The sequence below is a fragment of the Phacochoerus africanus genome, chromosome 2, assembly GCF_016906955.1.
Source record: "Phacochoerus africanus isolate WHEZ1 chromosome 2, ROS_Pafr_v1, whole genome shotgun sequence".
Lineage (NCBI taxonomy): Eukaryota > Metazoa > Chordata > Mammalia > Artiodactyla > Suidae > Phacochoerus > Phacochoerus africanus.
In genome coordinates this window covers 271,808,530-271,821,715 of record NC_062545.1, presented here as the reverse complement: position 1 = coordinate 271,821,715, position 13,186 = coordinate 271,808,530, and the positions used below count along the sequence as shown (strand labels likewise).

General features: G+C 57.9%; 3 protein-coding genes across 5 annotated transcripts in view; 1 reads left to right on the top strand and 2 right to left on the bottom strand.

The window, feature by feature from the left end:
* Window positions 1-5: 5 nt before the first annotated feature.
* On the top strand, window positions 6-1,850 carry PTRH1 (peptidyl-tRNA hydrolase 1 homolog). 2 transcript variants are annotated; one of them, XM_047768485.1, is made up of 5 exons: window positions 6-132; window positions 500-719; window positions 972-1,071; window positions 1,221-1,266; window positions 1,367-1,850. In XM_047768485.1, exons 1-5 carry the CDS (start codon window positions 37-39, stop codon window positions 1,547-1,549), a joined length of 645 nt encoding a protein of 214 aa, XP_047624441.1. In that variant the 5' UTR covers window positions 6-36; the 3' UTR covers window positions 1,550-1,850. The 2 variants fall into 2 exon arrangements, with proteins under 2 accessions (XP_047624441.1, XP_047624442.1); XM_047768486.1 differs by having other exon boundaries at window positions 900-1,071.
* CFAP157 (cilia and flagella associated protein 157) lies at window positions 1,626-6,154 on the bottom strand. 2 transcript variants are annotated; one of them, XM_047768481.1, is made up of 9 exons: window positions 5,944-6,154; window positions 5,314-5,585; window positions 4,460-4,613; window positions 3,729-3,996; window positions 3,255-3,385; window positions 2,874-3,024; window positions 2,460-2,629; window positions 2,122-2,308; window positions 1,626-1,817 (listed from the first exon to the last, which is right to left on the bottom strand). In XM_047768481.1, the coding sequence occupies exons 1-9, from the start codon at window positions 6,114-6,116 to the stop codon at window positions 1,746-1,748; spliced, it is 1,578 nt and encodes a 525-aa protein (XP_047624437.1). In that variant the 5' UTR covers window positions 6,117-6,154; the 3' UTR covers window positions 1,626-1,745. The 2 variants fall into 2 exon arrangements, with proteins under 2 accessions (XP_047624437.1, XP_047624436.1); XM_047768480.1 differs by having other exon boundaries at window positions 1,778-2,308.
* Window positions 6,155-9,812: 3,658 nt separating this feature from the next.
* STXBP1 (syntaxin binding protein 1) overlaps window positions 9,813-13,186 on the bottom strand; it is a 74,916-nt gene continuing 71,542 nt past the window's right edge. Inside the window, exon 19 of the mRNA XM_047768464.1 lies at window positions 9,813-11,740. Coding sequence (XP_047624420.1) covers window positions 11,658-11,740 — 83 coding nt within the window. The 3' untranslated portion in view covers window positions 9,813-11,657. The remainder of the gene's footprint in view (window positions 11,741-13,186) is intronic.

Here is a 13,186-nt window from a genome sequence, read left to right as displayed (position 1 = left end):
TCAGGGGGCGGGGTCCGGACCGTGAATGGGGGCAACATGCCGCCTCCCCGCCTCTCGCGCGCGGGTCTGTGGCTGAGTCGGGCCATGAGCCGGTGTGTTTTGGAACCCCGGCCCCCGGGGAAGCGGTGGCTGGTGAGTGGAGTGGGGGACGGCAGCGTAGGGGCTCCCAGGCCCTAGCTCCAGTTCTGTCTCCAGGGCAAAGTCCCCCCAGTTCCTTGTCTCAGATTTATCTAGAAATGGGTCCGATGCTCAGATGTGCTCCAAACTCCCAGGAACTCTGCTCCTGGACCGGGGCGCCCTGCCTGCCCACCCCGGGAGAGGAACAGTTTCTACTCGGCCTTCTGGAGTCTCCGAGGATTCTTGGGCCCCTCTTCACGTCCCTAACCCACTCCAGCCCTGCTTTCTATTTACCTTCCTCTGCTTTGGGTCCTGGGAAGCGCTGTGAGATAGAGGATGGGTTAGAGTTGTTCGGCCTCAGTTTCCCCGGTACCACCCGCAGGTGGCCGGCCTGGGGAACCCTGGATTGCCCGGCACGCGGCACAGCGTGGGCATGGCGGTGCTCGGGCAGCTGGCGCGGCGGCTGGGTGTGGCAGAGAGCTGGGCACGCGACGCGCGCTGTGCCGCCGACCTCGCCTTGGCCTCGCTTGGGGATGCCCAGGTGGTCCTGCTCCGGCCGCGGCGACTCATGAACAACAACGGGCGCAGCGTGGCTCGGGCAGGTGAGTTGACGGCCCCCGGGGGTGGGCTGCCGGGAGGCTGCCAGAGCCTCGGCTGCCACAGATCGGTTCACCTGGAGCTCCAGATGCCTGTTGAGCTCCAATTGCTGCTTGGTCTTGGGTAATTGTGAGAGCCTCAATTTCTCTATGTGACAAGTGGAGTGAATTGCTGCCCCGCCTCAGGGGAGCCTTCAGTGGGGACAGCCCATCTGGGCGGATCAGCAGTAACCAGGCCCTCTCTTCCCCTGTGCCAAGCGGAGCTGTTTGGGCTGACTGCTGAGGAGGTCTACCTGGTGCACGATGAGCTGGACAAGCCACTGGGGAAACTGGCTCTGAAGTTGGGAGGAAGCGCCAGGTGAGGCCCTGAGCTGGTCAGGCTGGGATAGGGAAACTGGTGTCCCAGTTGGAATGGGGCAGGGTTGCCGACCCCAGTGTCCACAGGGCATAGGGTCCAGGGTGATGGGGCCAAGGAAGCCCTAACTGACCTTCTCTCATCCCTTGCAGGGGCCACAATGGAGTACGTTCCTGTATTAGCTGCCTCAACTCCAATGTGAGTCGGCCCCTCTATCCTGCACGGAGTGGGGTGGGCCAGTGTAGGGTCCCCACCGGTTCTCACCAAAGCTCCCTGGGCCCCTCTGGCCCCCTTACAGGCCATGCCACGGCTGCGGGTGGGCATCGGGCGCCCGACACACCCAGACACAGTTCAGGCCTACGTGCTGGGCCGCTTCTCCCTCGCCGAGCAGGAGCTGCTGCCTCCATTGCTGGAGCGTGCCACCGACCTGCTCCTGGACCACATCCGTGAGCGAAGCCAGGGGCCTACATTGGGCCCCTGATGCCAGGGGACCCGGCTGTCTGCCTGACTGTTGTGCCCACATACCCAGCCACGTCCAGAGAGGTGCCACACCAACCTGTGGTATCTGTTTTTTATGTTACACTCCTCGGGGCTGCCCCAGGCTGCCTGTGGACTAAAGGGGAGACTGGCTGCAACAGTCCTTTTCTGGGATAGGACATTGGTCTTCTTACCATGTCCTACTTAGAAAGTAGTGAAATTCCAGGAAGACTGAACTTTTTGAACTTTTTTGCAGAACCAGAGGTATGGATCTGTAAGAATAAAGATGCCAGCCTGGAAGCCGAGGCTTCCTTGGGTGGGTTCCCACCTTTCCCCACCACCTCCCATGGAAGAGGGGCCCACAGGGTCCAGCAAGCCCCCCTCCCCCCTCCCAGGGGATGTGTGGGTATGTCTTAGCCCACTGAGGCTTAGCCACACCTTTCTTCAGCCCATTTTGCAGATGGGGAAATGGAGGCTTAGAGAGGTGAAGCCACACAGCTGCGGTGTGGCAGAGCCATGATCTGCACCCAGGGCTGGCTGCCATCCTGCTGTCGCCAGGGCCCCTGGCTCCCTCACCTGAGGGATGCTGTGCGCCCGAAAGCCGCCCACACGGGTGGTGTGTGAGAGCAGCCTGAGGTCCTCGGGGTTGGGTGGGATGTGGATCCGTCGAGGTACCAGGCCCAGATCCCCTGGCTGGTAGGGTGTGATGCTGGACAGCTGCTGCAGCAGAGACCCCGTCCCGAGTGGCTGGTTGCTGCGCTGGCTATGGGGAGGGGGCTGGTGTCAGCATCTCCGTTTCGTAGATGAGGAAAGTGAGATTCAGAGAGGCCCTGGGGAGCCAGATTTCTGGCCCAGGCTCAACTGACAAGTCCCATAGCTGCTGCCTCTGAGGTCGCACAGGGTCGCTCACTCACCCCTCCTCGGGCGGACCCCAGGGCTGGTGGCTCTCCTGGCCAGGGGACACAGCCAGCTGGGGGCTCAGGACTATGGCCGAGCTGAGCATGACCAGCAGGTGCTGCAGCATCTCCTTGCGCTGCAGCTGGAACATTGTGTCAAGGTCACCATCCTCCCCTTCTGGCTGCATCTGCGGTAGAGATGTGGGTGGGCTCAGGCCCTTAGTGACCCTAGCACCCACCTGGGGTTGGAAGACTCCCTCGAAGGGATCTCTGAAGCGCAGAATCAGAAAAGGACAGACTTGCCCAGAATTTCTCAGGGGAAAGACAGGGCCCCTGGCCTGGCCATCCCCTGGCGGCCCAGTTATTGCTGAGCAGTTTCTGTCCTTGGCGTCATCCTCCCCAGGCCCCTGTTCCCACCTACTTCCCGTTTACCTGCACGATGTCCCGTAGGAAGGAGGTGGCCTGGGCCAGGGCCGTCTCCAGGCTCACCCGAACCTTCTGCTCCTTGGTCAGCTCCTGCTGTAGCCTCTGCGCCTCAGCCTGCTGCCGCTCCAGCTGCAGGTTCAGCTGGTCTCTCTGGGTCCTGGGGCCGGATCCAGACAAGTCAGCCACCTCCCCGTTCAGTGGCGGTGGGGGCTGCCTTTTCTCCCCAGCCCACAGGGGCCCTCGGCCATCCCCAGGCCTCAGCCTGTTTGTCAGATGCATCCTCGGGGCCCCTCAGGAGAAGGGAAGTCGCTGGCCCGAACCACGTGGCCACAGAGAGGGGGTGGGTTTCCCACCTGCTCCCGCCACTTGCCCATCTGCGGGCCGCACCTCAGCGCCTGGTTGTCCTTCTGCAGTTGCAGGAGGTTCTGCTCCACCTGGCTCAGCAGGAGGCGCAGCCGCTCGGCCTCTGCTGTGCCCTGCTGCTGCTCGCGGCACTTCTCCGTCAGCATGAGGATGATCTGTGGTGTGGGCAGGTGGCCATGCCCTGGGCCCGCCGCAGGTGCCACCCCCACCCCCTGCCCCCCTGAGAGGCCAGCTGAGGCCCTGGGAGCCCCGCACCCTCCCTGGACAGCAGCTGGGTCCCCGGGGATGGGTTCCCCTTCAACCAGTTATGGGGGCTTTAAACCAAATACGAACCAGAGAGGGAGCCAGAGCCTGCGCAAGGAGAGCCCCATCCCTCTCGCCTCCCTCATCCTTTGGCTCCGGGCCCCGGGCCACTGCTGCCGGGCGATTCCCACTGCCCTAGGGTTCCCTCCTGCTTTCTGTGCCAGACACCCTGAAACGAGGCCCTGGAGGGCACACCTTCTGGTGGCCTCTGCTGTGCCTGGCCATGACCTTCTGGGAGTCCTCCAACAGCTCCAGCTCTTGGGACAGTTTGCCCTGGGTGCCCCGGAGCTGCTCGTTCTCCTGCAGCAGCTGCAGGCCTCGCTGGGATATCTGCGCCAGCTGCAGGGTCACCGTGTTGTTCTCCAAGATGGCCCGCTTGGTGGTGTCCCACATCTGGCTGGTGGCCACCTTGCGGAACTCGGTGGCCACCATGTTCACCCGCTGAATGATCTCCTTCCTCAGTCTGATCAGGAGGGGGTGGGGGGGGAGCAGGCAGAGGGGGCGCAGGCCTCAGGCCCCTGCCCCTGTGAGGGTCCCCAGAGTGCCAAGCGCCACCGCTATGCCCTGTCCCCCAGGAGGGGCCAGGGCCACACGCAGGAGCCTTTTGACTCCACACCCATGGTACCTTTGGGATTTTGAACCCTATCAAAGTATCATTAACTATTAAATAAGCATAATTTAGGACACACAAAAAATGGCAAATGGAAGTCCAGGGATTCTCCAAGGCTGGCGTGAGAACCGGGACCCCATTTCTTTCCTCCCGCCCCCCATGAATCAGCCAGGACTGCGAGCAGCAGCAGGTCAGGGCGTCAGGGAGCTAGTGCAGTCCCCGCTCAATTGGCAGCTGAGGCCGGCGGAGGTCTGAGGACCGGGCTGTACTTGGGTCCCAGCGGGGGCACCCTGGGGCCTGGCACTGGCCCGCCCACCTGTCCTTGTCCAGCACCGACTTCTTCTCCAGGTTGTGTACGTAGTCCTTGTATTCGCTCTCCTGCTTCCGCAGCTGGTCCTCCATCAGCATGAACTTCTCCGTGAGTTCCTCTTTCTGCAGCCGGAACTCCTCCAGGGCTGCCAGCTTTCCCCCTGCCCCACCCGCAGGGCACAGGCCTGGTGAGGGGCTGCCTCCAGGGAGGGGAGGGGAGGGCCCCGCGGGTGAGGGCAGGAGGGGCCTTGAGCGATGCCCCCCCCCCAACACCTCTCCATCCAGTAGCACCAGACCCCTGCCCCCAACACGTGCCATGCGCAGTCCTGCCCACCTTTATGGATTCATCTAGAATGCCCTTCCTCTCCTCCATGAAATCTTACAAAGCCTGGTTCAGGCTCTGCCACCCCAAGAAGCCTCCCCTGACACTCCTCTGCGTCCCTCGTGAGAGTGCCCGTGACAATGGCCACTGAATTTGAACTCCCTCTCTGGGTCAGGCACTCATGCTGTCCTTGAAACTCACAACCAGCTGGGTGACCTTGGGCGAGACACTCCACCTGCTCAAAGCACTTCCTCACCTACAAAGTGGCAGGTCACGAGAGTATTTCCTGCCTCACAGGATTGCTGGGACAATTACAATGGAAGACAGGTGTGGGAAGCCGCACAAAGCTGTTACTCAAGGTAGACGTTTTGTCCCCATTTTCCGGGCGAGCAAACAGGATCAGCGAGATGTGTTTGCCCCAGGTCACAGAGGTAGGCAGTGGGAGCGCTAGGGTTTGTCTCAAAGAGCCAGAGACGTGGATTCCCCGCCCCCTTCCCCCCCAGCGTGGGCCCCCAGGCTCGCCCGCCCGTGCCCCTCACCCAGGATGATGTTCTCGGTGGTGAGCTGGTCCTTGGTCTCCTGGAACTCGTGGCGCACCTGGGCTAGCTGGGCCTCGAAGGCATCCTTCTCCATCTCCTTGGCCAGCTGCAGGCTTTGGAGCTGCTCGTTGAGGTCGGTGATCTCGTCCACCCGCTGGTTGAGCGTGCGCTTGAGGAAGGCCACAATCTCCTTCTTGTTGTTGGCCAGCTGCTCAAACTCCTGGCGAGACAGCTTCTCCTGCACGGCCATCTCATCCCACTTCCGCTGGTACCTGAGGCAGGTGCAGGGCAGAGGTCCGGGGGCTGGGCTGCTCCTTGGACCCTCCTAGAGCAGGCCTTTGAGGCTCCAGCCTTATCTCCCCCTGTGCCCCCTGATCAACGCTCAAGACCACAGCCAGCACCCATGCTCATGACATCACTAGAATGAAAGCTCCGTGAGGGTGGAGCCTCTGTCACACGCATCGCTGTGTCCCCAATACCTATGAGGAAACAGGCTGGGGTGGGGTAGGGTCTGGACACCCCATGGGAGGCCAGAACACAGGTCACAGAACACTGGCTGAGCCTGCACAGCGGCGGCTCTGAGCAGGACTTCTGACCCAGCAGGCGCAGCCTCCCTGCCTGCCCACCCACCGGGCCAGCCTGTCCTCCAGGTCTCGGATCTGGATGTGGTAGAACTCTCGAGTCTCTTCGTTTACGGGCATTTCCATGGGCTTGTAGGCCAGGCTGAGATCCTTCTTGCCCCCTTTCTTCTTCTTGACCTCCGGCTCCTTGGCCCCCTTGCCTGCCTTTTTTTTCGGAGCCATGGCTGGTGGCAACCACTCCTCCAGGGCCCCTTTAAGAAGCCAGGTGGTTGCTAAGGAAGTTGGTCCCATACATAGCAACAAGCTGAGGCTATGAGGTAGGGCTTAAAGGGACCTTCCCTCTTCCTGGCAAGGCTGGGCTTGGGAGACCAGCCTCCTGCTCCAAGGCCAAGAGTGCTACAGAGGCTGTAGGCCTGGGTGTGCCAGGCCCTGGCGTCTCAGAGAGTACTGGGCATACTTTGGGGCTTTGGGAGACCCCTCCTTCCCTCAAGTGGAAATAAGTGGACATGGGAATATTAGAGTGGGTCAGAGTCCTAGAAATCACCACCCTGCCCCTTGGTGCAGATCGGAGGTGAGGCAGTTCCCACTGTGGCTCAGCAGAAACCAATCCAACTAGCATCCATGAGGACGCAGGTTTGATCCCTGCCCTCGCTCAGTGGGTTAAGGCTCCAGCATTGCTGTGAGCTGTGATGTAGGCTGAGATCTGGTGCTGCTATGGCTGTGGTGTAGGTCACAGACGCGGCTGGAATCTGGCATCGCTGTGGCTGTGGTGTAGGCCACTGGCTATAGCCCTGGTTCAACCCCTAGCCTGGGAACTTCCATATGCCACAGGTGCAGCCCTAAAAAGACAAAAATAATAATAGTAATAAATAAAATAAAATTTATATGCATCTTTGTTTTTTTGCCCTGGTCTTCTGCCACAGGGCCCCTAAAACCCTTCCAGTTTCCTGAGTGAGGGGAGTGTCTTTTGCTATTTGTAACAAGCCCCTTTCCACATACCTGAGTTTATGCTAATGAGGTGATGGAGGGGCAATAGCTTCAGGATGGGGGCTGCTCACCAGAAAGACCAGGCTTTCAGGATTAGAGGGTTAGAACTTTCTGTAGCTACCGACTCCCACCCCTGGCCTCTGGGGAGGTGAGAGGGGCTGGCGATTGAGTTCAATTACCAGTGGCCAATGATTTGATCAACTCTGCCTTTGTAATGACACCTCCATAAAAACTTCTAAACAGAGTTTGGGGAGCTTCCAGGGTGGTGAACCTATTGAGTGGTGGGAGGGTGGTGTGCCTGGAAAGGGCATGGAACTCCTGGGTACCCTCACACCCTCTGGCCCCCTGCCCATATGTTGCCCCATGCATCTCCTCCACCTGGCCGCTCCTGAGTTGTGCCTTTTATTTTTATTTTTTTATTTTTTTTGTCTTTTTGCCTTTTCTAGGGCTGCTCCCGCAGCACATGGAGGTTCCCAGGCTAGGGGTACAATCAGAGTTGTAGCCGCCGGCCTACACCAGAGCCACAGCAACGAGGGATCCGAGCCACGTCTGCAACCTACACCACAGCTCACAGCAACACCGGATCCTTAACCCACTGAGCAAGGCCAGGGATTGAACCTGCAACCTCATGGTTCCTAGTCGGATTCGTTAACCCCTGCGCCACGATGGGAACTCCAAGTTGTACCTTTTATGATAAACCAGTCAGTAGAGCGCTTTCCGAGCACTTTAGGTTGTTCTAATGAATTAGCAAACCCAAGGAAGGTGTCACGAGAACCCCGGAATTTGTAGTCAGCTGGGCAGGTGTGGGCAGTGTGGACACCCGGTTGGTGGCTAATGTTGGAAGTGTGGGTGGTTTCATGGAACTGAGCCCTTCCCTACATAAATCCCTTGGGTCAGAACAGACATAACTGTCGGACACCCAGGTGGTGCCAGAGACTTGGGGAAATGGTGTGGAAAGTGTGCGTTCGGCGTCAGAAATAAACATGCTCACTCCCAATTCTGCAAACTGCTAGTTTTACCCTGGGGCGGGCGTACTCCTCTGGGCAGGCAAGATGGGGGCTCCCTCTCCTCTTGGTTCCTAGTCGGGGGGCTACACGTTTCGTTCATCCTGGGAGGGACAGACTGCTGCCCTTTCTCATCTTCTCCCTCCCGTGCTGCAGACTCTCTTCCCCACACAAGCCTACCTGGAGAGGTGCCACTCCAGGTGCGGCAGGTTAAAAACACCTGCACCCGGACAGCTCCCACCCCCACCAGCTCCTAGGGTGGAGGTTCTGCACCAGGAGGGGCGAGCTAAGAGCAGGGGCTGCCAGCTCCTAGCATCCCCTTATAGAGCAGGTGTCATTCCAGGAAAAGTAGGTCCGCCCCCAGCTTGGGTGAAGTCACTCTGTCTTTGTGCCCTTGTTTCCCCATCTGTTAATAGGGCTAATGATGACATCTAACCCCTAGAGTTGTTGAGAACATTCAGCAAGATACATAGGGAGGAACTGGCTGCAGCTCTCAGCCTGTCCTGGTTCAGGATGGCCCAGTGACCGAGTCAACACCCTATGCCTTGGTTTGTTTCACAGCACGCAGCCCCTGCAAGAGTATTTAACACCACTGGAGACTTTTTTGTTTGTTTTTTGTTTTTTCTTTTTAGGGCCGCACCCACGGCATATGGAGGTTCCCAGGCTAGGGGTCTAATCAGAGCTACAGCTGCCAGCCTACACCACAGCCACAGCAATGCCAGATCCGAGCTGCATCTGTGACCCACACCACAGCTCATGGCAACAGCAGATCCTCTTTAACCCACTGAACGAGGCCAGGGATCGAACCCGCAACCTCATGGTTCCTAATTGGATTGGTTTTCACTGGGCCTCAGCGGGAACTCCCCACCGGAGCCTTTTTGGAGGAATGGCCTGCAGGCTCCATCTGTGCTGTGTCATAGGAGAACCAGGTCTTCTGCCAGGAGCATAGGAAGGGCCAGGCTTCTTTGCCACTGGGCAGTGACGGGGGGAGGGGGTGAAATGGAAAGAGGTGCCAGACACGCTGGGTCAAAGGCCATCAGGAACGGTCAGAGAGGGATGATGTTCCCTGGCTGTAGGGAGCTTCGTGTGTTACTGCATCTCTCTGAGCGTTTCCATCTGTAAAATGGAACCCACCCAACAGACAAGGTACGTGAGGGGCCTGCCTGGAGCAGGGACTCAATAAATGTCACTGTCATCATCACCCCCCTTACGGCAAGACAATAGCCTGGTTCTGAGGACACACCTTCCATGGTGCATCCATGGCCTTGACTAGTTGGCTTGGACTAGTTGGCTTTCTTAACGCCACGAGGGAGAGGAGGACCTGAATGAGAGAGTGACTTGGACAAAAGAGTAGAAACAGAAGTTCCCACAAAGGACACCACTGCCCTGGGTCCAGCATTCGTTCTAGCAGATTTCCAGTGTGACCTCAACCCTAACTGAAGGGTCTCCTCCCCACATCGGGCCAAAGGCTTCACAGTCTCCCCAGGTCTCGAACAGGCTGCATGACCAGCAGGGGACGCGTCCTAGATCTGCAAAGATGTTCATGAGAAGGCTTGATGGTGTGGCCGCAGGAACAGAGACGGAGGGCAGTGACACTGATAAAGTGACCTCATCCTGTGCCCTCAATGCACCGCCACCACATGCTGGAGGAGGGAGCCCTGCCATCTCTGAGATAGAGACACATCCTCTATAAAGAGTCACAGGACGATGGAAGAACAGCCTCATCTCAGGCAGTGGAGTTGCTTCACAGGTTCTCCCAGACATGAAGCAGCTCTAGGTCCTAACCAAGGAACCCCGACCCGGGTCCAGAAGGCTCCAAGCCACAGTCAGGGTGGCTGGGCTCCTCCCCAGAGGACCACAGAGGGAGCCTTTCTCCTTCCCCTCCCCAAAGTAAAACCGGACCGCCAGTCACCCTGGACACCATGAATGGGCGCTGATTTATTTATTTATTAGACTCGAGTGCTTTAGTACAGAACGGTACAGAGATGATACAGTTTGTGCTTCAATACTTCCAAACACTGAGATTCTGATAATTTTCAAGGTAAACAAGTTTCAAGACAGACTAGCTTTTTTTTTTTAAAATATCCTTTTGATAAATTATTTTTATATAAATAACAGAAAGGAAAACTGACGTGTTGGTCACACAAGGTCCTGAAGCATGAGCATCGTTTGTTTGGTCGAGGATCGGGGGGCGAGGGGGACAAAACAAGCAGTGAACGGGAAGAAACAAACCAAGGCAGGTATCTACAGTCTGTCCGAAGGAAATAAGATCTCGTCGGGGTAGGGGGGAGGAAGAAGGGAGACAGACCTGAAAACTAATCTGAGTGCAGAGGGGAGATTTCAAAGCCTTGAGAAGAGAACGCCACGATGCATCTAACGGGGCAGGCGGCGGGGTGGGGGGGGGGGGCATATTCTAAAAGGGAAGTGGGGGGCCGCGGGGAACTAGCACACACCACGTTTGCAACGACGACGGCACGAGACAGGAATACACGCACAGTCTGCGGGGAGTTCAAGGGGGCGGGGCGCGGGACATTTTTGTGACTTCCACTGTCATTAGAGTTCACAACAGCAGCAGAACAAATAGTGCGCCCCCTTCTGGAGAGCGAGCTGCTGAGTCCTGAGGACGCCGAGACATCCTTCTTGCATTTGCGTCTTTGATTTCTGCACGAGAGCTAAGTTTTATACAGCTATGTTTTTATACAGAGAATAAAATGACCCTTTTTCTCTTACAAGCACGATGATGACATAGGACCCCACGCTACACAAATGAAAGAATTACGAAGTATCTTAAACTGAGGATAATCTGAGTGGGAACAGGGTCCATAGCAATCCAGCGGTTTGAAGCCTCAGGGGCACAGAGCGTGCTCTATAGGAAAGGGCCTCCACCAGGAGCCTGCAGAACCCACTTTGTCCTACTCCTTTCCTGCCCTTTGGACTCTACCCAGGCTGACCCCTTGGAGAAAGAGGAGCTCTGGTGCGGGGGTGATGCCTGGGAAGAATGGGTTCTGGTCAGAAGGACCAGGTCTCACTGCTTCTCCAAGAGACCCAGGTCCTCAGTGGGCGCTTGCTCGTCACTCATCCGGGCACAGTGACAGAGACCGCGTGCCAACCCGCACCCAGCACCCAGCCTGCCTTTCCGTGGACACCTCCAGCCCCCACCCCGCACCCAGGGGAAAGAGCCCCTGGGGAAAGCTCCAACCTCACGCGTTGTCAGCTGAGTGTCACTCCCAAGCTTATCTGGATGAGAGCCAGCACCGAGGGGTGGGGACTGGGCTGGGACGACAGAGGACTCCTCAGTTTGAAATACTCCATCGGGCGTCGCTGTGATTCCCGGGAAGAACAAGAGCAACCCCAAACGGGTTTCTAAAAACACCCAACCGTCTACCTTTCCAGACGCAAGCAATTTACACACGTCACGCTGGGTTATGTACAAGGTCATAAAATCATGACTCACGGGGAGGAGCTGTCCATTCATCCTAACCAGTAACCGAAACCCATCGGCAGCGTGTCTCTTCGAACCGAACTGCTTCTCTAGGATACATATAGAAGATACTCTTTTTAAAAAACACAATGCATGATTTCGTTTCAAACGAGAAGAGGGCACCAGCAAACACGAGAACGCAGCGGCGACAGTGCCGGCCGGGCGTGCAGGGCTGGGGGAGGCGATGGAGGGACGGGGTCGTCGGCAGAGTAACCGAGGCGGTCAGCGGTCGGGGCTGCGAGCACTTCGGGGACGGGGCGCGTTGGTTTTTGGAGGGGCGGCTTATTTTTTTTAACTGCTTATTTCTTCATCTGTTTTATTCAGTTTCTTCAGCGTGTCCAGCAGTTTCTGTGGGGTGAGAATGTGCGTGGATCCTGGGGGAGGCAGAAGAGACTGTGAGCTCACGGGCGCCTGGTTTCGCACTCATTTCCCCGTTTCCTGCCCGTCTCGGTTCCCAGAGCTGCAGCCGCTCCCCCTCCCCCACCCCGGCCTGAGTCTAGTGGAAGCAGGGAGGGGGCTGGGGACAGGGTTTGGGGCCACATCACTATAGGCCTGGGGAGGGGGGCATTTGGGGCCTGTGGATAAACAGGACACATCCTCTGACTCAGGAGGGGCCCCGGGCTGGACCAAGGAAGGAGGAGCCTCTCCGCCAGGGCTCAGCACCATCGGCCAGGGGACAGGACAGCCGTGCTTCTAATTTTCTCCCGAACTCAGGGGTGAAACAGGGAGAGAAATTCCAAACCAGACAGCAGGGGAAGAGGCGGGGAATGGGGCAGGGATTGGCAGGGGGACCATGTGGACAGAGAGCGGGGCAGGCAGGGAACAAGGGGTCGGGCAGAGCACCCTGGGGAAGCCAGTGACCTCCGGGCGCCAGCTGGTTGGGATGCTGTGGCGGGAGGGACCTCAGGTGTGAGAGGGGAAGGGCCGGGGTACCTGAGGCCTTACCTTGCAGAGACCGCGCATTGTAAGAGGTTAGAAATGCTTGCAAAAATTTAAGCTAATGGCATTAGATATACGTCTACGGCAAAAATAAAAAAATAAAAAAATAAATGAAGTCCTTTTCGGAAGGAGAACGAGAGATCGAATATAAGTGCGGTAAAAAAAGATGCATGGATCGTGTGGTTTGGACATGGACTTGCTCAAACAGAACAGAAGTGACTGACATGTGAGCATGAGGCCTGCACGCATGCAGCAGCAGGAGGCTTCAAAGGGAGAGATCCCGGTGGGAGAACTGAACAAAAGAGATCCGTACTTGAAAATGTGCCTCCCTGGAGATGCGGGCAAGGGAGTGGGCCTTCACGGGAGGAGGGGGCCAGAAACCAGAGGACGCCAGAGGCCCACCCTGAGGGCAGGCAGAAGAAGGGGTTTGGCTGGCTTGTTGGGCATGACTGCAAACACCAGGGTCCCTATGCCCCTTGACCGCTCCTTGCTCAGCTGACCCGCGGCTGCCGGCGCTGCAGGCCTGGAGCCTTCTCGGTCTGTGCAGACCAGAAGAACAGTCGTGAAGCCCTCCCTGGCCTGAGAGGCTTCTCAGCATCCTGTTCTGTGCAGCTCAAGTCCCAGCCACCCAGACACTGCTCCGAGGGAGGAACTGGCCCCCCCGACGGCTACGGCCCAGAATGCGATGCCCAGAGCGTGCAGTCTGCGCCAGCGCCTGTGCAGACCTGAGGCTCCATCAGCAAATGCGACACCAATGTCAGCCGTGTGTCCCTGGGCATTTTTAAGGGCACGCCTCTCCCTCAAAGACACTCATTTCTGTGACCATATCAACCTCCCAACAAGTCCTACAGGGCAAAGGCTGCTCCACAAATGAGGAAACA

Bases quoted from the DNA above. Each gene is read 5' to 3' on its own strand.
- CFAP157 (XM_047768480.1), bottom strand. From the start codon at position 6,116: ATGGCTCCGAAAAAAAAGGCAGGCAAGGGGGCCAAGGAGCCGGAGGTC. The intron at 5,586-5,943 runs GTGGGTGGGCAG...CACCTGCCTCAG, and splicing joins CTGGAGGACAGGCTGGCCCG to GTACCAGCGGAAGTGGGATG. The intron at 4,614-5,313 runs GTGAGGGGCACG...CGGGTGGGGCAG, and splicing joins CACCGAGAACATCATCCTGG to GGGGAAAGCTGGCAGCCCTG.
- PTRH1 (XM_047768486.1), top strand. From the start codon at position 37: ATGCCGCCTCCCCGCCTCTCGCGCGCGGGTCTGTGGCTGAGTCGGGCC. The intron at 133-499 runs GTGAGTGGAGTG...TACCACCCGCAG, and splicing joins CCCCGGGGAAGCGGTGGCTG to GTGGCCGGCCTGGGGAACCC. The intron at 1,072-1,220 runs GTGAGGCCCTGA...CATCCCTTGCAG, and splicing joins AAGTTGGGAGGAAGCGCCAG to GGGCCACAATGGAGTACGTT.